The sequence below is a fragment of the Podarcis melisellensis genome (assembly GCF_964234715.1).
Source record: "Podarcis melisellensis genome assembly, chromosome: 1".
Lineage (NCBI taxonomy): Eukaryota > Metazoa > Chordata > Lepidosauria > Squamata > Lacertidae > Podarcis > Podarcis melisellensis.
The window spans coordinates 131,062,729-131,085,443 of NC_138528.1; the positions used below are offsets into that span (position 1 = coordinate 131,062,729).

A 22,715-nucleotide genomic window follows, 5' to 3' on the forward strand; every position below is an offset into this window, starting at 1 on the left:
AACTGGGTTTGTTATTGATGCGTTTTAAATTTGGCACCAAATGCAAGCCGTACTGGGACTGGTTCCACTTGGGAGCTCCTGATCAAAATTCCCAAGTGCAGCCAATCCCTGCCAGAAGCAAGGTTTGTAGGGATTTGTTGGTGGTACCTGCAATCCCCATTTTGATAGGGGTGTTCCTTTGCAGCCTGACTGGAGTTTAAGCCAGACTGCAAAGGAAGAAAGGAAAAAATTAGAGCGCACATAAAATGCCGTCCCAATTCTTTCCTTTGAAGATTGGCCACCTGAAGCCATGGTGGCACCAGGTGATTGACAGGTAGGCACCCCACCCACCTGTCAAAATGGCCCACAAGGGGTGGAGGAGCCTTACTTAATCCCGTTTAGCCCTGAAGAGGCTGTTAGGGTTGGGGGCTGTGCCTTGCATTGTACCCTGCATTGCACAAGGAGGCTTCAGCAGTGGGAGAGGACAATTTTCCTTTCTTGTTCTCTAGAAATGTCTTGCTCCATCCTGCTAAGGCTTTCAGGTTCAAGCTGACAGTGACAGGTTGTCTCAGAAGAGTGAGAAATGAAATATTTCAACCCTTTCTCCTCCCGCTCCCAGTTTTTTCTCACCTCCCCCTCACCCCGTGTGCCCTGAACAGTTCTGCAAGGCACCTAATCCAGGTTACCGGGGACCATGAACAGGAATTCTGTAATGCTTTTTTTTTTGCACATGCTACCACTTTATAAACATCTTTGATATAATTCAAGTGGGATTCTGTTGTCCTACTTCTACAACCACCTCTTTCCACTATCTCAAGGACTCACAGCTGGTAACAATGTTTTTGCAACCAGAAGCATAAATATATTGAGCAAGGTCCATCAGTCTGTAGCTGCAGCCTGGTGTAAAGCTCAGTGGAGCCCCTTTTCTTTCCTTCCTCTCTTACACGATTTAGGGCAAAGAACATGTAGGCAAGAGATTTGTTCTCTATTTAAGAGTTTTTGCTAAAAGTCATGCCAGCTGAGAAGTTTTGTATGAAAAAGATTTATCACAGTAAATAATTCTGAATGTGACTGGGATGTGTATTTCAGAATCTGCTTTCCTTTTCAACATTTCCTTCTAAGCCTTTTGTGCTGGAGCTCTTTTTCAAGATGCCTAAATTACACCGCCGCCTTCTTTTCTGTCTCTTTCCATAGATCCACTTCTGTGAGAGAACCTAAATTTAATTAGCTTCATTCCCACATTTATTACCTAAACCCACCAATATAGTTTGTGTGTCTTTTTGTATAGTTTCATTTCTGTTGATGTGGGAATGCATATTTCCAGTGTACTTTGTTAGAGATTCCGTGTTGGCCCCATTCACAGTAGTACCCATATACATGATGTCAGCAGGCTTTGACTGGATCTAGGTCCTGGGTTATGTGCAGCCAAACTGGAATTTTAAGGCACCTGAAGGATTTCTGTGGGAATAGGATTCATAGGGCATACTTTAAGAAATATATGGGTGGATGTTCCAGTATAGGAAATTAACATATAGACAACGTTGAAGTGTTTTATCAGCTGTGGTCTGAGCTGGCCATAAAAATGCCAGCATTGCATCCTGAGGTATAGCAGTCCGTCAGATTATCCAAAACTAGTGTTGTTGTTAGTTACGCAGTTGGCTCAATCAGCAGCAATATGGCTAAAAATCCCCACCAGCAGATTTAAACCACAGCTATCATGGATGGGTTCCAAAGCTTCTGCAGGTTCACCCAAGGACACTATGCCATATCAAAAACTGCTTTTGAAAGTCTCACTGATTTCAAAAGATGATTGCTCTGCACCATACTTTTCAAGCAGTCAGACGCCCCCAAACCCTTTGAACCCAGAATTCTAAGGGATCTGTAGCCCATGGGTTGAAAGGTTTGAATGGATTTTCACTAAGTATATGTATGTGCAACTGCATTCATCTTGATATGCAGCTGGTTATATTTTTTCTTTGGGCTAAACTCTAGGTTGAAATCTGCTTGGAGCAGACATTCAGGCACTAAGATTACTTAACTTAGAAGTGTGCCATACATATTCATTGCAGTGTTTGAGTAATTAATAAATAACCAAAAGAGGAGAAGGATAAAGAACAAGAAATCTAGTAGGCACATGATACTGACTAAAATCAGATTTACCACCTGGTGTTGTGACTTCTGACACTTGCATGTCTAGTACTGCCCACCACAGTGTCTCCTTGATGACAACGGGGGATTGGGGTTGTGCTGTGACTGATATTTGCAATATTAGTTTATTACATAAGAACGAGACCCTACCTTGCTGGGTCATTTAGTTGCTTAGATTAGTACCATTGTTTAGAATTCATTTCCCTGCATTTTGTCTTACATGTGGGTGCACAATTATGCATTCTAAGCATGTGTTGTTTGCAGCATGGTGAATGTGGCAGGCGGCAATTTGACTGCTTTTACGCATGATATCAGCTGGTTACAAGTAAAAAATTTCTGTAGATTGGAGGCTGAAGAGATACAAGTTAAAATTACTGCAACTATTGAAACAGTAAGTAAAGCAACTGTGATTGCACGGCTCTGAGAGATTTCATCTCCACTGATTCATTTCCTCCCATTCAATTCAGCTCATCTACTTTGTTTTGCTTTCCAAATTGTCCAAGTCCAGAAAGCTGTTTACCTTGTTACTTTTGCCTGCTTGTGTTTTAGATGCTTATAGGAAAGTAGGAAGATGTGCATATATTTGTAACACCCCTAGTGTCAGCTGTGAATGTGAGGACTGATTCACACATTGCTTTTTAAACTAGGCCACGTTTAAAGTGCTAAACACATATGGTAGATATACATTTAAATAGCTTTGCTTGTCTTCAATAAATGGGTTGTACTCAGTACAGTGTTAAGCAGATAGTACATCAGCACAAGAATTTCTCCTTGCACGGTGGAGCAATCACCCCCTCTCCTCCCTGTGCACCCCCTCAATCTGCTGTGGGGCTTCCTCCACCCTCTGGAGCAGTTGAGGGCATGATGGAGGGGCACACGCAAGGGAAGGAGGGGAAAACCGCATTGTGCTAGCACTTTGTGCTGTATAGTTGCATACAACCTGAAGTATTTATGTATTTACTGTTTGTACTTGGGCCACATATGTTTGGTATTTGCAGCTGACTCCTTGCATAATTCCAATACATGTGTTACTGGACATCTTGCCCTTTACCTGCATGCATCTTAAGAACACAAGTTGGGAAATGTGATGTAGGAAGTAGTCTATTACAATAAAAAGACTGAAATGCAATTAAAATAAACAAGTTCCATATTACACACTTTTTGTGTCAAGGAAGTTAACAATGTTTTAGTAATAGCTCATTAGGTTATGGAGAAACATAATTGATGCAAGTTGGGGAGATTCTTTTAAAATGCAAATAGCTGCATTTTATGGCTCAATAATACATTTAAGTCTATATTCATAGTCAACATACCTTATTGACTTTTCTGTATAAGGTTTTTCCTGTTCAGCTTATTCATCTGAAAATATACAAGGTTTTATAGGAGGAAAAGAAATGCAATAAAATGAAATTTTTGGCTGCTAATAAAAATATTTCAGCCATCAGCTGTTAAGGGGGTTAAGTACTAAAACATAAACATTTATGAAATCTGCATTCCTTTGCTGAATCACATTTGCATTTAATTAATGGTTTTTATTTTAGGTGATGGCAGACATCAGGATTAAAGCAATAGAAGAAATGCAGTTGGACAAGGAGCTAGGTAAAATAGTTTTACAAAATTTAATTTTGTTCAGTTGGTTATTTCAGAGTTGGTGTTGAAGATATCAAGTGGTATCAGATCCAACAAAAGCTGCTACTGGAGGAATTTTCCTCCATTTCTTCCTTACCTCTGTGGCAGCTTTTAAGAGGATATAGGCGGCTGCAGGAGGAAGGATGAGTAGGTGAAAACAGCCTCCATTCACCCTGAACTGCACTTCCTCCAGCAGGAGCAACATTGGGAGCAGAATTATATGCATGGGACATGCTAATCCAACCCATATATTCTTTTGTTTAAATCGTAGATAAAACAATAGGCATGTGGGTTTCTATCAGTTCTAACAGAAACTGCTAACAAAATGTATTTCTGTACATACAAAAGCTATCAAGGGAAGATGTTTGGTATGGACAGAAGAAATAGTACTGTAATTGCATATTTATTATACAGGCATGAGAGCACCTGTGTGATTAAGGTAGAAGGATCAAACACTTTCTACTACAGTAAGTCCACAACATACACGGGTTACATTCTGAGGATCACATCTAAAACCAAAATCACAGAGAGACAAAACTCATTAGATTCAGTGGCAGGTGGGATTGCCAAAGTCATCTTTCCCAGAACCCTGACCCCTTTCCATTTATATTTTTGCCGCAAACATAAAGCTGAATGCGCATGAGTTAAATGCACATAAGCTGTGTTTCAAAGACTGAACATTATAATCATTCTAAAAATAAGACAATTTGCTCCAACCACACAGTTCATTTTCTGGAAATGTTTACACATGTCCTTGAACATCACATGTATCTATTTTTGTAAATGTTTCTAATCTCAAATTAATTTAATCTCATTGTGTGAAATTTGTTTCTCTATTTTGATACGCATATAAATGAGCAGAAACTCTGGCTTGGAAGGGATAGCTCAGTCAGTAGAGCATGAGATTCTTAATCTGTAGGTTGTGGGTTTGAGCCCCACATTGGGCAAAAAGATTCCTACATTGCAAGTGGTTGGACTAGATAACCCTTGTGGTCCTTTCCAACTCTACAATTCTGTGATACTAAGACCCTGATGTTGGGAAAGGTTGAGGGCACAAGGAGAAGGGGACGACCGAGGACGAGATGGTTGGACAGTGTTCTCAAAGCTACCAGCATGAGTTTGACCAAACAGCAGGAGGCAGTGGAAGACAGGAGTGCCTGGTGTGCTCTGGTCCATGGGGTCATGAAGAGTCGGACATGACTAAACGACTAAACAACAACATTCTGCATTCCAACCTGGAGGAGCAATTGGCCATTCAATTAAATTGTCTTTCTATTAATGAGGTGAAGAAAAATTCAGGCAAATGAAACTTCATAGATTTGTATTGATTCCATCTTTATTCTCTTTTTTCATGCTGCAGTTAACAATAGCTGTCTCAGGCCCATTAGCAGAAATGGAAAACTTCTTTGTCCAGGTAAGCTCACATATCAGTCCTCCAAATACAGCTTAATGCAGCTGTATGTTTGTGGTTGTGCTATCATTTTTTTTTAAACAAGAAGTAGGGTTTATGATCAGGCAACCATTTGTTTTGTCCTTGTTATTAGCAGCTTTTTTTAATTAGACATCAGATTCAGCTATACAGCAGCAAATAAAAAGTTTAAAGCAGGGGTCAGCAGACTTTTTCAGCTGGGGGCCAGTCCACTGTCCCTCAGACCTTGTGGGGGGCTGGACTATATTTTTTTTGGGGGGGGGATGAATGAATTCCTCACAATTCCTCACGAATGCCCCACAAATAACACAGAGATGCATTTTAAATAAAAGGACACATTCTACTCATGTAAAAACACGCTGATTCCCAGTCTGTCCGTGGGCCGGATTTAGAAGGCTATTGGGCCGGATCTGGCCCCCAAGCCTTAGTTTGCCTACCCATGGTTTAATGTGTATTTTGGGTGCAATATACAGTGTGACACTAGATGATGATGGTGAGTCTTATGGAAAATTAAATGTATTTTTAAAAATGCTGTAAAAAAAAGCATTTTCAGAACAGTTTATATGTGTGTAGATTCCCCCTTATGGTTGCATTGCATATTATATCATAGAAATGTAAAGTTGGAAGGGACTCCAGGGGCCATCTAGGCCAACTCCTTGCACTTCCCTTCACTTTGCCAAGCTACATAGACATTAGTTTATTCTTGTTGGTAAATAGGAGAAAGGGTGTTTTGATTTTTAAATGCAAGGGAATAAAGACTACCCACCCCACCTGGCACTGGGTAAGAAAGAGGGGATTAGTGTTGTTTTTTACTGAAGCCAGGAGGCTAAGCATGAAAACAGAAGCCGGGGGGGGCGGGCAAGAACTGCAGAATGTTTTAGCTGGAGGGTCAGCATAAAAGGAATCTTTGAACTGTTGTGAATTGCTTTCACAGAAAGAGTAAATGAATTAAATCTGGAGAAACGGATCAAAGGATTTGCCAACAACAATAAAACAATTGGAACTTTGGATTTGCATGTTACCAGGGGATGAAGTTCTTTGAAAGAATAATTATTTTAAACTAACGTCTATGTAGGTTGGCAAAGTGAAGAGTAGTTATATTGGATTTATCAAAAATACATTATAATTAAATAATAGTACAAGCACTAACTGAAATATGAACAGCCAGTAGAAAAGAATAAAGGAAAAAATAATTAATGATAAAATGTTAAACTATTTTAAGTAAAGGACTGAGAAGCAGAGGTTCCTGGGTGTATCAGTGCCAACTTCCATGGTGTTATTAGGTATCATCTATAGCAGGCATGTCCAACAGGTAGATCGTGATCTACTGGTAGATCACTGGACGTCTGCGGTAGGTCACTGGCAGATCATTGGCTCCTCCCAAAGAAGCTGAACAATTGTGACTCCCCTAAAAACAGCTCAACATTTTACCTCCTCCCTGAAAAAACTCAGGAACTTTGACTGCCAGTTTTTAACTGTGAGTAGATCGCAGTCTCTTGGGAGTTGCCCCCTGCCCCCGATCTATAGATAAGTTTCAAGGTGAGTTCCCTTCTTTTGGCTGAGATGGATTTAAAGGGAGGTTTAGACCACAGTTTGGTCCATTGGGTAGGGTCGTGCTAAACTCAGTGCCCTGCACTGCTGCCTCCGGTGAAGTTTTCTACCTCCATTGATAGCAGAAGCTGGTTGTAGACAGCATCCATGGGCTCACATCGTCCCTCCCTCAAGCTTTGGAGAGCCTCAGGGGAACTACTTCCACATTTGTGGCCAGAAACAGAAGTCTAAACCCAGTCTTTCTAATTTGTATGAGGTGCAGTGCGTTTTGGAGTTTCCTGATTAATTTTTACATGACTACTTTAAATACAAAGCATGATTCTTTATTCCTGTTTTGGGCTACTTAAGTGCCTGAGGATTATACTGTTAAAGAAGCAGAGCTGAAAATGGGAAGCCTTCTAGGACTGTGCTCTGGGAAAGCTCCAACAGCCACTGAGGTAAGACAAACTGTAAAAGAAGGTTTTACAAGGGCTTTGGGGAACATTTGTCACTATTTTTATTCTTGTCATTTTGTTGTTGGCACTGTTAGTGGCAGAATGAGGTGAGTGTACCTTTGGGTGAAGCCCACGCCTTGCTGAAGTTTAATCCAATGGTTTGTTCCCATGGATTCCTCCACTAAAATAAACTGAGTGGATGCAATTTTCTTTCATTTCCCCCTCCCAGATTCAGTTTCTGCACTGCCTTCCATGTTGTTGTAGAGGGTCTCTAGCTCTCTGGAGCGGTTTTGCAGAGGGCTGCAGTGAGTAGGGAGAAAATCACCTATCTTCCTCTTACATAAGCAGAAGCTTCTGTTGGATGAAAAGCAGTCATGCAAGCAGAATGGTAGTGTTAAATTCCACCCACAGTGTGTTTAAGGCATGTCACTGCATTGTTCACAGCTAGTGTACTGAATATTAGTAGTTCCCTTTGAAATTCCACATAACAGTGTCTTGCTTATAAATTGTTTCCTTAAATCCCAGTGCTGGGTCAGTCTTTTATTAGCAATCAACAGAACCTTTGGTTTGTTTGGGTTCAGAAAAACTGTGATCTTATAAGGGGTAACAGTAATGTATTGAACCATTGCTCCCTAGTTATTGAACATAGAACTAAATGAAACTTATACTGTCAGGATTCAAAATAGTAGCCTGAATGACTAGCATCAACTCCCAATAGTGTCTGGAGGGGGGAAAGTAACTCTTAACCTTCTGCTTTAGATCCTTTAACTGAAGATACCAGAGAATGAACCTTAAATCTTTTGTATATGTGCTCTGCCATTAACGTATGCCCCTCCCAAACTAAAAATACAGTTGAAAAAAAGGAATTTACAGAGCAATCCTATTGAGTTGGGGAGAGGGAGGATCAGTGGTGGATGAGCAGTCATACACTAAGCTTTGGTGGGCTCAGGCTGGCAGGGTGGAAGGTAAGGGGAAGGCATATTTTCTTTTTGGTCCAGTGGGAGTGAAAAATAAATGTACTTTCTTCCAGCAGTGTGTTTGGCGTATGTGAGAGCTTTGGATCTAGTGGATTTGATCTAACCCTTGGGAATGCCTACATTGTGCCCTCTGTGCTATTGGAGCATTAATGGCAGGGAAATACAGGTGGTGGTTGTCCCCCCCAATACTGTCTGAGAGGGGGCTTACAAGGGCAGATCATCCAGTCTGCAGGTGGATCTCCTCCTCCACCACCACCACCTGTGGAGAGAGAGATCCACTAAATTCTGTAGCCCCTGGGACGCCATCCCAAAGAACATAGGATTGTGCACTTACACTTGTTTTCAGCCACATACTTTCATTTTAAATTCAAAACACATTATGGATGCTTACATTCAGATATTCATTATTTCAGACATAGAAATATTTCCCCTCCCCCCAATCACCTGTGATAAGCAACATTCTTCCCCAGAGGATTAAACAGGGGAGCTTTTGTTAATTGAAAGACTGTTTTGTTACTGTTTTAGGCCATTGATATGTCACTAAATGGCAAACTTTACAAATTGATTTGATGACTTATTTTCATGGCTGCCATATTCCGTACTGGATTATGTGTCCATAAAATGCCTTAATCTTAAAATGTGAAGTATGCTAAGCTTAACTGTATATGGAGCAAGAAACCTGTTTAATCATCTTTCTTCTAGCTTTTTCTGTATTATATTGTGGGCCATGAGCTTCAGTCTAGTCCAGAGATGGAGATAGTGGTGGAGGAGACTACAACTGTAAGAGAGGTAAGTACAGGAGCTATAAATTCTGTGTAAACACATTGCTGTAGAGATATTTCAAAATTCTGGCTTGGCCGCTCTAGTACTACCACTATAGCACTGTAGTGCTGTTGTAGACAGTGGTTCAAAATTGAATGTTCCTCTGGAGAAACAAAAAAAACCTTAAAATGCAAAAATAAATTGACTTTTTAGGTTTACATAATTTGATCAGTCTAATCAGAGATCAGCAAACAAGTTTAAGTAATTTAATAATAAATAAATAAAATGAGGCTATGAACAAATGACATATCTATTTTGTTCTGTGTGGTGTAATAGGGAATGAAAAACAAAATCTTAAACATGGCCTTTTAAAGGTTGAAGTGGTAGTTTTTAATTTAAATTGTACGTTTGCTGTTAGACTTATGCAGACAATGAAGAATACACCTTCCCACAATACTGACCTAATTCCTGGTTTTAACATTTTATGTGTGTGTGTGTTTGTATGGTTCTGTGTTCTGTTTCCTAGTTCTTCTGGATCTCTCAGTGGCGTTTGATACCATCAACCCTGACATCCTTCTGGACTGTCTAAAGGGGCTGGGAGCTGGGGGCACTGTCATACAGTGGTTCCGCTCCTTCCTCCTGGGCCGTGTCCAGAAAGTGGTGTTGGGGGATAAGTGTTCGGACCTCTGGGCTCTCACTTGTGGGATGCCTCAGGGTTCCGTCCTCTCCCCCATGCTTTTTAATATCTATATGAAGCTGCTGGGAGAGATCATCAGGGGGTTTGGGCTGGGTGTTCATCAGTATGCAGATGACACCCAGCTCTACCTCTCTTATAAATGAGAACCAGTGAAGGTGGTGAATGTCCTGTGTGAGTGTCTGGAGGCAGTTGGAGGATGGATGGCAGCTAACAGATTGAGGTTGAATCCTGACAAGACATGTACTGTTTTTGGGGGATGGGGCAGGCAGGTGTGGAGGACTCCCTGGTCCTAAATGGGGTAACTGTGCCCCTGATGGGCCAGGTATGCATCCTGGGAGTCATTTTGGACTCACAGCTGTCCATGGTGGCACAGGTCAATTCTTTGTCCAGAGCAGATGTCTACCCTCTCCATCTAGTACACAGGCTGAGACCCTACCTGCCCACAGACTGTCTTTCTTGGACTACTGCAATGCGCTCTACGTGGGGCTACCTTTGAAGGTGACCCAGAAACTACAATTAATGCAGAATGCGGCAACTAGACTGGTAACTGGGAGTGGCTGCTGAGACCATTTAACACCGGTCCTGAAAGACCTACATTGGCTCCCAGTACGTTTCCGAGCACAATTCAAAGTGTTGGTGCTGGCCTTTAAACACCCTAAACAGCCTCAGCCCAGTATACCTGAAGGAGCGCCTCCACCCCCATTGTTCTGCCCAGATACTGAGGTCTAGCTCTGAGGGCCTTCTGGCAGTTCCCTCACTGTGAGAAGGGAGGTTACAGGGAACCAGGCAGAGGGCCTTCTCGGTAGTGGCACCCGCCCTGCGGAACACTCTCCCATCAAATGTCAAGGAAATAGACAACTCTCTGACTTTTAGAAGACATCTGAAGGCAGCCCTGTTTAGGGAAGTTTTTAATGTTTGACGTTTTATCAGGGAGCTGCCCAGAGTGGCTGGGGAAATACTTAGTTTAGAAATATTTTTATAAATAAAATAAATTGTCATGATGTACCACAGTGAGTGCTGTTCATCAGTATTTAAATTTTACTAACTTTGGTTATGGTGTATTTTTCTTTCAGTGTTTAAATTTAATGCTGAAGAAGTCTGGCTTAGCTGGTTAGTATAAATTTATTATAAATGTTATTATCTTTATTTTAGTTCTTTATTGTTATTAAATATTACTGCTGTGAAAATTTTGAAGCCAACAACAAGAATTGTGCCATAAAGCTGTCTTTACAGTGGCAAAATATCGTTCGTGATTTTAGTGCGCTTTGGCAGGAATCTAAAAGTCACTTAGCCTAGGGAAAAATCCCCCACATCTAATTATTTGCTAAGTTGGTATAATTGAAATACAATATTCTCAAAATGGCATCTCTCTTGCTACACCACCTCAGACCTCTATATTGAGTAATAACCCCACGTTAGTCATACTCTGAGTAGATCAATTACATTCAATAGACTTAAGTAACTTAAGTGTTGATTATCAACAGCTGCTCTCTGAAGTGTGGCTTATGAGGCAATGCAAGCCCAGCTGGTGGGGTTCCACATAGCAGCAGCAGGGCCACCCCTACACCTGCAGCCCTGCTCTGTACAGCAACCAGGAATGAAAGAGGGGGCAGGATTCTCCAAGCTGGAATAGTGATGAGGTCTCCAGATGCCAGAAGCTCAGACCTTCCCTGCCTCTGGAACACTGTTTTTATTCAGTGGGCGGAAAGGGAAGCTCTGCACATGACTCTGGAGCTACTCTGGTGGTGGCAGCCTGCAAGATGCCAGCCGAACAGAGTCAAAGGACATCTGCTCAATCTCAGTGCCCCCCAGCCCAGCACAAGGAGGATTTGGATTGCTGTGCTCATTGTATGTGGCCCGCTGTATTTAATAAAATGATAAATATGCAGGAACAATATTCGTGATGTGACTCTTGTTATTTTTTATGTTTCACTTTGATGATTTCCTGGTTTCTTTTGCAGGGGACAACTGGCACTTGAGAAAGATTGACTGGTGCTATGAAGCTGTGGATGCGTTAAGTGAGGAAGTAAAAAAGCTAATTTTTTACATTCATTTTTTACATTCATTTACACAAGTATTCCTTTTGATATTACTTCTATAGGACTTTGTAAATACTGTATAAAGGTTATAACTCCTGTGAACATACTTGTTAGTCCAAAATACATGTGCAACTGTAGCGCCATTATTTAACCCATTACTACTTCAATACTTTTAGTGCCCTTTACAAATTGGAAATCGGTTATTTAAAAATGGCATTGAGATTCTGCTATAGGCAGACAGGGTATACTGCTTACATTCCCCTCCCTTCTTTTTATTTATTTTTTCTTGTGTGAGCTTTGGTTAAGTGCACTCCTTTCTTTTGTACACAGGCGGGTAATACTGTTACTGGGACAACCAAAAGGTCGCCAAAAATGTGGCAAACTTTCAGGCTTTCTAGAGCTCTTTGTCAGGCAAAATATTATATAGAGCAGGATGCAGTGCAAGAAGGAAAATTGAAATGAAAAGAAAAGTAGGAAATATAAGTTATATCTTGTAACCATGAAATCAGCATGTAGACTTGGTTCCAAGATGGAAATTGCAGGTTAAGTTAGTAGTATTAACCATTAAGTCATACTACCATTGGAAGGGTGGCGCTGTGGGTAAAACCTCAGTGCCTAGGACTTGCCGATCGCATGGTCGGCAGTTCGAATCCCCGCGGCGGGGTGAGCTCCCGTCTTTCGGTCCCAGCTCCTGCCCACCTAGCAGTTCGAAAGCACCCCTAAGTGCAAGTAGATAAATAGGTACCGCTTCATAGCGGGAAGGTAAACGGTGTTTCCGTGTGCTGTGCTGGTGCTGGCTCGCCAGAGCAGCTTCGTCACACTGGCCACGTGACCCGGAAGTGTCTCCGGACAGCGCTGGCCCCCGGCCTCTTAAGTGAGATGGGCACACAACCCTAGAGTCGGACACGACTGGCCCGTACGGGCAGGGGTACCTTTAATACTACCATATATGACTTCAATTGACTATTTTACCTAATACAGCAGGCTTCCTCAATCTTGGCCCTCCAGATGTTTTTTGGCCTACAACTCCCATGATTCCTAGCTAGCAGGGCCAGTGGTCAGGGATGATGGGAATTGTAGCCTCACAACATCTGGAGAGGCGAGGTTGAGGAAGCCTGTAATATAGCATCCATCCTGTAATATAGCATCCATCGCGGAACTGAGTACATGTTGACCTCACAGCAACAGGATCTAGTCAGTGGGTGGGGAACAGAACCTGGCAGTGACCTGGGTTCTCAGCTTTCTCACCTCCATCAGGCCCACCTGTTAATCACCTAACACCACTCTGAGTCAGGTGACCCAGTCTACCTTCGCAAGGCAGCTTGAGTTGAAGCCACTCTGTAAAGAGAAATCCTAGCCAATCCAAGCAGGACTTGAAGTCCCTGATAATCACCTGGTTGGCACTGACTTTGAAACCTCACTTTTGAGAAGAATCAGCTGCACTCAGGATCTTGGATTGGAATTTCCTGAGTGGAACTAATCCCAGAGGGGTTTGCATTTGGTGCTCTTTTTTTCTTACAGGTGTATTGTTCTAACCAAAGACTTGTAGCAATAGTATTAATAAAATATACAGAACTTACACCTGTAATATAAGCCAACATCTATTTTGGAAGAGAGAGAAGATACCAGACACCCCAACAAGCACTATAAATGCGCGCCCCACTTGCCAAGGAACAATCAGGAACACATTTTAGGGTTCCCAGTTGCTCCTTTGCAGCCATGTTGGTACCCACTCCACACCTGAGTCATCAGGGGTGGGGGGTAGTCTTGGGGCAGAGGATTTCCCATTGCTGAAACAAACTTTGGAGGGTTTTCCCCCTTATGGATAAAACATTGCTATCTTTTGCGTTTTCTGTATTCTCTTACATGTTTACTTTTGTTTCCTCAGGCTGCCACACTAAAAGAACTAAATATCTGCAGTGGGGATATACTGAATGTTGCTGAGGGGAAGCTTCCGCCAAAGGTGAAATAACATTTTTTGTATTAAAGTGTAGTATTTAGGAAGCTGGCCTTTCAGTTTCAGCATACCAGTGACAACAGCATGCTGAAGTAATGTAATCAGTTTTCCCAGAGAAAACCTGGTAGCTAAATCTGAAAAAATATGCTTATTTTCAATAAAGGCTGGGGGAGAGACGACTTTGTGCCATCCTAACGCTCCATCCCTCAACCTGGGGCAGGGCATTGGGATTTATCTGCAAATCATAGACTACTGAGCACTCTGCATTGTTTTTGTTTAATCCTTTATTCAGAAGTATTACAATTAGTATCTGTTCTAAAGCCAACACTTTTTGTTTCTTTGTAGCAGTAAATTATAGAACGTTTTTCATTAATTCCCAAAGGGGTTCCTGAAAGTGTCTGTCTGGTGGTACAAAGCCTTCTCTCAGTCAAGGCACAAAAGGAACAGGCAAGACCAAGGAAACTCTGTCTGCAAAAAAATGGAAGCTCTGGAACTGTCCACATCTGGAGGTAAGTTATAAGTCTCCAAGCAATACACAGAAACAAAGAGAAACTAAAACTAAATATATTTTCAGCCCTGGAAGTAGCTATTTAGCCATCCCTATATCACCATGTCAGCAAGAGTTTGCATTTGAATTATTATTAATAATAAATAATTAATAATAAATTTTTGAAGTTCAATGTAAATAATCATTTCTTGGACCAGACACTTGCTTAAAAAGAAACAGGGCAAGCCCTTGTAAGGCACTGAGATAGGGCTATTTATTTCTCTTTTAATTAGGTTAGGGAGAGCACAGAGCTTGGAGCTCCATTTTAGTTTAGTTATTGTTAACACAATTCATGTTTTACTAATTTTGTAACTGAAGAACTCTAAATTTCATTAAACTCTGACTCTTGATGTTCTTTAAAGATACACCAACATTTCTACAAAGTGAAGTTGACCTATGTTATGTGGGTGATATAGAAATCTCAGGAGACGCTTTCCTGGAAGACCTAAAGATGCAGGTTAGATATTACATTTTGTTAAGCGAAGACAAATCTACTCATTAAGTAAGATCTATTAATATATATTTTTTATTTCCTTTCCTCTGTCTCCAGTATGTTCTGATATGGCATTTGCTTAGATGCCATTTTCAGTGGTAAGTACAACCAGGGACTTTTGAGACACTTCCTAATATCCACTCCTAGCAGTTTGTCATCTGTTTCATGTGTCCTTAGCTGCAAGACTCATGTTACACTTTCATCAGAATTACAATTTCTGTATGTGAATGCAGAACGTGCAGTATCGCAAGAACCACTCTGCATTTTGACACAAGTTCCTTTATTAATGGTTTTTGTGTATGTGTCCTTTGTGTGTAGGGTGTAAGAGGTTGGTGGTAATATTTGTGAAATTGTCAGTTTTAATTAACGGGAAACTTTTAGGTGAGGTGAAACATGAGCATAAACAGTTGCTTCATAATGAATCAGGCCATTGCTCCATCTAGTCCAGAACTGCCTTCTGCAACTGACAGCAGCTTTCTAAGATCTCAGACAGTGCTTTTTCTCAGTTTTGCTATCTGAAACCCTTTTTAATAGGTTTAATCCTGGACACCTTCCCAAGGTCTTTTGCGTGCTCTACCACTAAGTTCCTGAACAGTAATCGAATTCTTAAAGGGGGAAAAACCCAAGACATACAACTTGCATTGAGCTTTCACTGCATTGACATGGAAAATTGGCTGTAGCCCAGTTAAGACATAGTTTAATACAAACTATGTTTTAATATGAATGAGTTTTTCTCCAATCGAATCATAAATGTTTAAAAGTTCTGATCTTGGCTTATCACTATAAATTGTTTGGAAGAACAGAAACCATAAGCCCCATTTGGACAACAGATTCTGGCTTGTGGCATGGCAGGAGGGGGGTAGCCAAACCCCAGTTTGTGATTAGTTTCGTCCAAACAAACAAAGCCATGTTCGGATGAAACAAGCCATGAGCCAGTTTTAGGCAACACAACAAGTCAAGACTCCGGTTTCTTTTTCTGCAGTGTAGCAGGAGCAGGGGAGAAATGCTGTAGAAACTATTGAGCAGCCTGCAATGGCCTGCTACTCATTTACATTAAACTACAGTATCATGTAATGTGACGGGTGAACCAGGCCTGTGTTACATCCCAGAGACAGCAGTTGTTTGGTGAGACTAGTGTGGATTAGTAAAGGAGCCTCTATGAGCCTCTACACACTGAGGTGATTGGGGGAGGGTTTTGGACTAGTACACCTTCCTCTGCCTTTCTTTGTAACTAGAAAGTAACATGAAAGCCAGTTGTGTACCGAAGTTTCTGTGCTCAAATAAGCATTGTTCCACCTGATTCTGGTGTTAAGCTTTATGCATAAAAATAGAGTGGGTATAAGTCTGAGATCTGCTCCCAGTAGCACTGCATATAGAAGTTGCAGTGTGGGGAATTATCTTTTGAAGATTTTATGCGATGTAGATTTTAACAGAAAATAAAAAAATCCCTAGGACCCTCTGCAACATTGCATTTTAATAATATTGGGGGAAATAGTAAAGTTATTAAAAGAAATGTGTTGTGGTGGTTAAAAATTATGCTTACATTTGTAGTCCTGCAAGTTAGAAAATTACTAGTTTTCTGAGCTTAAACTAACATTTATTCTAAAATTGCTAGCAAAGTACTTTTCTTTTCAGGTGATGACTTTGCAATTCTCTGAAGAGCTTAGTATTCCACTACCTGAGTTTCTCCGAGTTTGGACAATGGAAAATAAGTGCCCTTGCAGGCTTTTACGAAACAATAAGCAGCAACTCCAGTAGGTTTCTACGTATAACATTCAGTTAAATAAATGTTAATGCAGTATATTTTTACCATTATTTTTAAGTAACACTGCAGTCCTGTAACACTGCAAAGAGTAAATCACTTTGAATTTGGTGGGATTATAATTTACATACTTTGAGGCTGAAATCCAGTTTCCTAAAAGAAAGTTTTCAGTGGGTTTTACTTTTCAGTAGGCATGTGTGTGGTTGTCCTGGAAGCATTCATTCAGTTGTTCTTTACTGTCGTAAGCAATTAAAACAAACAAAGCATCATTGATTGTGGCCTAGATCTCTTTTTGATTCATTCTTTTCAGGAAGGTAATCTGTTCTGTCTGTATAAATTAGGCAGAGGATTTCTAACTACCTTGTGTCTTTCTGGCAACAGTTAAATTGGCAGTCTATGATATTTCAAAATCCAACTTCTAAATGTGGAACTTGTATTTTTTAGAAATTATTTATATCCTGCCTTTCCTATTCTGAATTTAAAATACTTACTATGTTTCTTTTTCAGTAAATTCAAACTAGGAAACAGAGTGGAAATTTGTATAGAGCCTTTACACAAGGAAGAAAATCTTGGGTAAGATATTCAGCCACAATTCATCAAAACAGGTTTTAGAAAACCTTGTAAAATATTTCTTTCAAATCCCAATTATTCTGAATTTTCCTTCTATAGTACCTTTTTTTTTAAAAGAGTAGGGAATCTATGGAGTCTCTGTGACATTAATGTAGACATATATTCTGAGAATGTTAATTGCATTGTGTATGTTTCTTATTACAGACCAAAGGATTTGCTTCTGCGAGTGCAGATGGGCATACCAGGGGAAAGAGATTATTACCATCCTGTGGATTTGGTATGGGATATCTCCAAAGAGTGTACAGCATGTGCATTGAGACAAAGAATTGCTTCATACTATTCATTACCAGCGGAGCAAATTGAAATTGCTAAATATTCTCCTGAGAAGTTTGAATGGATACCAATATGTAGTTGGGTAAGCTAAGAGATGCCACAGACATGGAACAATATTGTCAACAATTCTTTGAATTGACATTTCACGTTATCTAAATAAAAGATGCCTGTGTAACAATGACATTTAACACAGGAAGGGTTGAAAGAGAGAGAAACGGGATAAGTTCTTTTAATATTGTTCTTACCAGTTCTTTGTGCTGACTGACACTACTGTACTTACTTAAATGTAATGTGCCATTGAATTCAATGTGCACCCTAAATTTCGCAACGTAATTTGTCAAAAACGGGTGCACATTATATTCTTTCTTCCATCTGATCCCTCTTCCCTTCTCTGGCCGGGAAGGGAAAAGAAGGAAGGAAGGAGGGAAAGGAAGAAGGAGAGCAGCTGCGATCTGGGCTGGAGAGGGAGAGAAGAAGGAAGAGAGCAGAGTAGTGCAGTGGGTAAGGACTGCCGCTGGGCTCAGGAAGTGGATCACCAGGAAACAGGGCAAGCAAAGCACTCTAGGCACACACACACTGGCAGACGCAGCCAGCTCCTCTTTGAATTGTTGTGTCATCCTCATCATGGTAATTAGTAGTAGTATAGGGGTTGTTTTCTTTTTTTAAAGAAAGCAATAATGCACCAAAAAAGAGAGAGAAAAGATTCACAATGTAGGGGTAAAAAGTTAAGATTAGGTGATGGAACAGTCAAGGAAAATTAACATACTGTATTTATTCGAATGTAATGTGCCATTGAATCCCTAATTTTCGTACCGTAATTTGGCAAAAAAGGGGCGCTTTACATTCAAGTAAATATGATAATTCACCGCCTTTTCTCTTTCCATGGTTTACAGCTTTGGCACCACTTCTTAAAAAAAAACAACCAAAAAAACCCTGGCTTTCTTCTTGAGGTAGTCTCATCCTGCCAGTGATAAATGGGTAGCACTGTGGTCTAAACTACTGAGCCTCTTGGGCTTGCCGATCAGAAGGTTGGTGGTTCGAATCCCCGTGATGGGGTGAGCTCCCATTGCTCAGTCCCAGCTCCTGCCAACTTAGCAGTTTGAAAGCATGTCAAAGTGCAAGTACAGTGGTACCTTGGGTTAAGAACTTAATTCTTTCTGGAGGTCTGTTCTTAACCTGAAACACTTCTTAACCTGAGGTACCACTTTACCTAATAGCGGCCGCCACGCAATTTCTTTCCTCATCCTGAAGCAAAGTTCTTAACCCAAGGTACTATTTCTGGGTTAGCAGAGTCTGTAACCTGCCTGAAGCGTATGTAACCCAAGGTACCACTGTAGATAAATAGGTACCGCTGCGGCGGGAAGGTAACCGGTGTTTTCATGCGCTCTGGTTTCCGTCAAGGTGTTCCGTTGCACCAGAACTGGTTTAGTCATGCTGGCCACATGACCTGGAAAGCTGTCTGTGGACAAACGCCGGCTCCCTCGGCCTGAAAAGTGAGATGAGCACCACACCCCATAGTCCCCTTTGACTGGACTTAATTGTCCAGGGGTCATTTACCTTATACTGTATATTTTATTACATTTATGTTCTGCCCCTTTTCCAAGTAGCTTGAGGCAGACAACGTGTTTTATTCTCAAAACAAAACTGTGTGGCAGGATCAAGACAGTGACAAGCCCAGTGTCACCCAGTGAGCTTCAAGGCTAAATGGTATCTCCCTGAGTCTGGCTTTTAATGTGATGCTGGCATCATCATCCTCATGCAGCCAATCATATTTGTGTATGTCATAAGATTACAAGCCAAATGGGAAAACCCTGAAAACACCCACTAAAATGGGAAGTGGCACATTTTACATGGGAGCAAAATGTATCTCCTCTCCCCCATTTGTATGTGTTAAAAAAATACCTCTCTCTCTCTCTCTCTCTCTCTCTCTCTCTCTCTCTCTCTCTCTCTCTCTCTCTCTTTCTTTCTCTCTCTCTCTCTCTCTCTCTCTCTCTCTCTCTCTCACACACACACACACACACACACACACGAACCTGTTCTGGAGGGTTGGGCACCCCTCTGAAGCAGATTTTGGGGTGCCCAGTGGGCTGGAGGTGTGGAATAGAGAAACAAAATCCCATTGCACAAGCATTTTTGTTTTGCAAATGCTCAAGATGGAGAACGTAATCTATTTCTAGTGCTCCTAAGCAGGGAAGCATTTACACTTAGCAATAAATATTTATATTTATCCTCAGAAGTTTATTGAGGACTTTTTTTTTAGCAAATCCATATATCTTCACCCCTAATCAGTTTTTGTTTTTAAAATTTTAAATTACCTTTCAGTTGTAAAAACATGTTTTATTTTTTACCTGGAAATATAGGGAATATAAAATATTCTCACTCTCTGCACCAAAATCACAAGTAACCTCTGTTAGTTTATGATGCTTTTTTCATGTTAGTTCTCATTTGCATTCAGACACAGCAAGTTTCAAAGCGAAAAAAGAAGAAGAAAGGTGACAGTTTACAATTAAGCCCCTACAATCTGAAGGATGGAGATATTATTGGTGTGAAGGTAAATAAACTGATTTATCAACAAAATTCCTCTGCTTAATTCCAAGTGATTTCTCCACCACTGCATCCCCAGATAACAGAGCCCACAAGTTTTAGCAGGTTTTCATGAACCACTGAAAGAGGCTTTTCAGGGAGCACAAGTTGCTGCAGGCAAAGTTGGAAAAGAGAAATCTCCACAATGTTGAATCTCCATACAACCCAGATTTAATAAGCTGTGAATTACAAAATCTAGGTGAATGTGTGCAGAAGTGTACAATGCTTTTGAGGCCCTAAATTATGTGCTTTTAAATTGTGTTTTGGTGTATCTTGCAGCCGTAGATAATGAGGCCAGTTCATTTATGGTAGCCTATCTTTTGTTTTACTTAGGATTTGAGATTTTTCTTTTGGGAGATCTGGTTTTCCATCACTCCCCATTTCTGTCAGGGGCATTCCTACTCTGCTTATAACTTCCAGATGTGTTAAGAGGTTTTGATCTGATAAAGCAGGATAGAAGTTTTATAAATAAGCATTGTGGGGTGGTTTTGTCCTCCTTTCCAACTGAGGAAAGTGCTTTCGCAAGAATTTTTTTGCATGAAGGTCATGTATTTCTACAAACAAAAGAAAAAAGAATAGTGAAGAACTTTAATTCTTAATAACATTACTTAATGCAGTTTAATGTCATTAGTAAAAAATACCACTTGTAAAAATGTATCTGCCTTTATAAGGAGAATACTTTTAGGAATTGTTTTCACAATTATTTCATTAATTTGCACAACAGAATCTCCTACTTGATGACAGTAAAGACTTCAGTACCATGAAAGATGATATTGGAAAACAAATGCAGAAGCAACTTGCTATGGAAAAAACAAGGTATATCTTAGTTTTTTATAGACTTTATACCATGCCTTTCTCTCAGCAAGAAGCCCATATAAATTGTCTAAACATAGAAAGCAGTAAAATGAATCCAGTTGTGTCCTCAAATGTGGTGATTGGATTATTTTTTGTAGAATTTGAATTTGAATAGGCAATTGGAAAAGAGGCCTGTTAAAACGAAGAAGCCCTTGTTATGTAGAAAGGTTTCACATTTCTGTTGACTGCACATACATCTGTTCTAGAACAATGTAACTCTGGTTGTTGTCTCACTCTCTCCAAAACATGTGTTATTCAAGACAACAGCATGGTCTAGAAAAGATGTTAGGGTTACAAATGATTATTGTAAAGCATCTACTTGCTTGCATTGTTGGGCAATGACCAGTTTGGCATCAGGGAATATGCAGGGCTAGAAAACAACTCAGTGCTATTTCCATATGATGTTCAATGAGTCAAATGAAAGATTTAATTACAACAAAGTATTATCTCAAAAGTTAGTAGGATGAATTATGATTTAGATTTTAATGCCATAAATTCAAGGGCTATTCAGTTGCACTTGTTTGTACGTTTGGTCTGCTGCAAGGTAATGAAAATGATTTTGAAAGAATGTGAATAATTGAAAAATGAAATTTTAAACCACCATATTATAGGATATGATCTAGTTAAAGTTAATCATTAACTAACACTACATGAATGTGCTGGTCTATTTTTGTTTGAACTCTAGGTTTGAAGGAATGCTTCTATGGCATCAACCGAGGAGCAGAACAGGCTGTTTTTATCCAACCCATTGATCTGTAGTGACCTTGCCTTTTTGGAAATGAACTCATTTATCCACTATGATATGCTGGGATTCTGCCCAATTTTCTAATACAGGATTCATGTTTATGTGTTTTACAGCACATTTAGGATACTAATTATATACACTTCAGGGTTTGCATATTACAGGTGTCCAATAAAGAAAAATCCTGCAGAAAGAATTTATTTGCAATGGATTTCTATGATTCACCTCCCAGAGCAGTTCATCAAGATACTATTCCACATTTCTCCTCAGTAGAAATGCCCATCAAAATAGCCTGCAATTGCTGGGAGAGCTCAAGCTGTGGCCTGCCAGCCAGATCCTTTTACTCACCCCTGCTTTAAGGAGCTTTGTGTTCCAGACTCAAGTCTGCCTTGCATATATTTCTAATACTTGATTGACCAACTTTAATAGTGTATCTCCTTTTTGTTTTCCAGTAGCCAGAAGCCTGACTGTCTGCAGAATGATCATTACTCTGAAAAAAAGATGGCTAAGAATCGTAAACCTGAAGCGGCACTCTCCATCAGCGTAGGGGTTTTCAGCTGACTCCCTGGGTCTAAACAAACCTTGTATCTTGCTGAATAGAGTGGAGTTGCCTCAGTTTGGCTAGCCAGGGAACAGTCTTCCTTGAGACAAGCGCTCTATCCTATTGTGGAAAAGTGCTTTAATTCTATTATAGTTCAAGCACTTACTATCAGGGTGGGTATCTGCACTTTAATAATGAGAACATATACAAATATCTTAATCTTTCAGTGGTTGGTTATAATAACCATGTGCTTTAATCTGATCATATGCAGTATTATCACTGCAGTGATTGCTTTTCCCCTCGTGGATTTATGTACGTGAAAATATTTATGAAAATGTAGCCTGAAACGTTAACATGCGCAGTGAATTGAGAAGGAAACTTTTGTCACCCAAGGGAGTGACTCTTCAGACAAAATGTGAGAACTATTAGTTGAATTTAATGCACCCCCCTTTTCACACCATTGATTATGGCTGGAAAATCTGTGAGCTGCAAAGCAGCCTATGGCAAAACAATTATGTGCTTAGAGAAATGCTAAATTTAAAATTTCAAAACACACTTTTCTGTGCTGTAATTTGGCCATTAAGTATTAACTCCAAACTTGATTAGCTCCCAAGTAATTAGATCCAAGTTTATTTTGGGGGGATGCCAAAATTTACAGGGTTAGTCTAAAAAACAATATAACACGCA

At 40.3% G+C, this 22,715-nt stretch overlaps 1 protein-coding gene across 4 annotated transcripts in view; it reads left to right on the forward strand.

Annotated features, from left to right (window-relative positions):
• The window catches only part of USP40 (ubiquitin specific peptidase 40), a 39,077-nt gene extending 16,952 nt beyond the window's left edge, over positions 1 to 22,125 (forward strand). For 2 of the 4 annotated variants that reach the window (XM_081905296.1, XM_081905297.1), the window contains exons 16-31: positions 2,392 to 2,518; positions 3,669 to 3,726; positions 5,117 to 5,170; positions 7,085 to 7,173; positions 8,850 to 8,936; positions 10,680 to 10,716; positions 11,568 to 11,632; positions 13,534 to 13,608; positions 13,985 to 14,111; positions 14,512 to 14,606; positions 16,278 to 16,396; positions 16,912 to 16,977; positions 17,179 to 17,389; positions 19,763 to 19,858; positions 20,615 to 20,706; positions 21,940 to 22,125. In XM_081905296.1, the coding sequence (XP_081761422.1) occupies positions 2,392 to 2,518; positions 3,669 to 3,726; positions 5,117 to 5,170; positions 7,085 to 7,173; positions 8,850 to 8,936; positions 10,680 to 10,716; positions 11,568 to 11,632; positions 13,534 to 13,608; positions 13,985 to 14,111; positions 14,512 to 14,606; positions 16,278 to 16,396; positions 16,912 to 16,977; positions 17,179 to 17,389; positions 19,763 to 19,858; positions 20,615 to 20,706; positions 21,940 to 22,048 (1,507 nt within the window). In that variant the 3' untranslated portion in view covers positions 22,049 to 22,125. Of the gene's footprint in view, positions 1 to 2,391; positions 2,519 to 3,668; positions 3,727 to 5,116; positions 5,171 to 7,084; positions 7,174 to 8,849; positions 8,937 to 10,679; positions 10,717 to 11,567; positions 11,633 to 13,533; positions 13,609 to 13,984; positions 14,112 to 14,511; positions 14,607 to 14,699; positions 14,741 to 16,277; positions 16,397 to 16,911; positions 16,978 to 17,178; positions 17,390 to 19,762; positions 19,859 to 20,614; positions 20,707 to 21,939 lie in introns of those variants that run through there. The other 2 variants (XM_081905298.1, XM_081905299.1) reach the window with 2 other exon arrangements.
• The last annotated feature ends 590 nt before the right edge of the window (positions 22,126 to 22,715 follow it).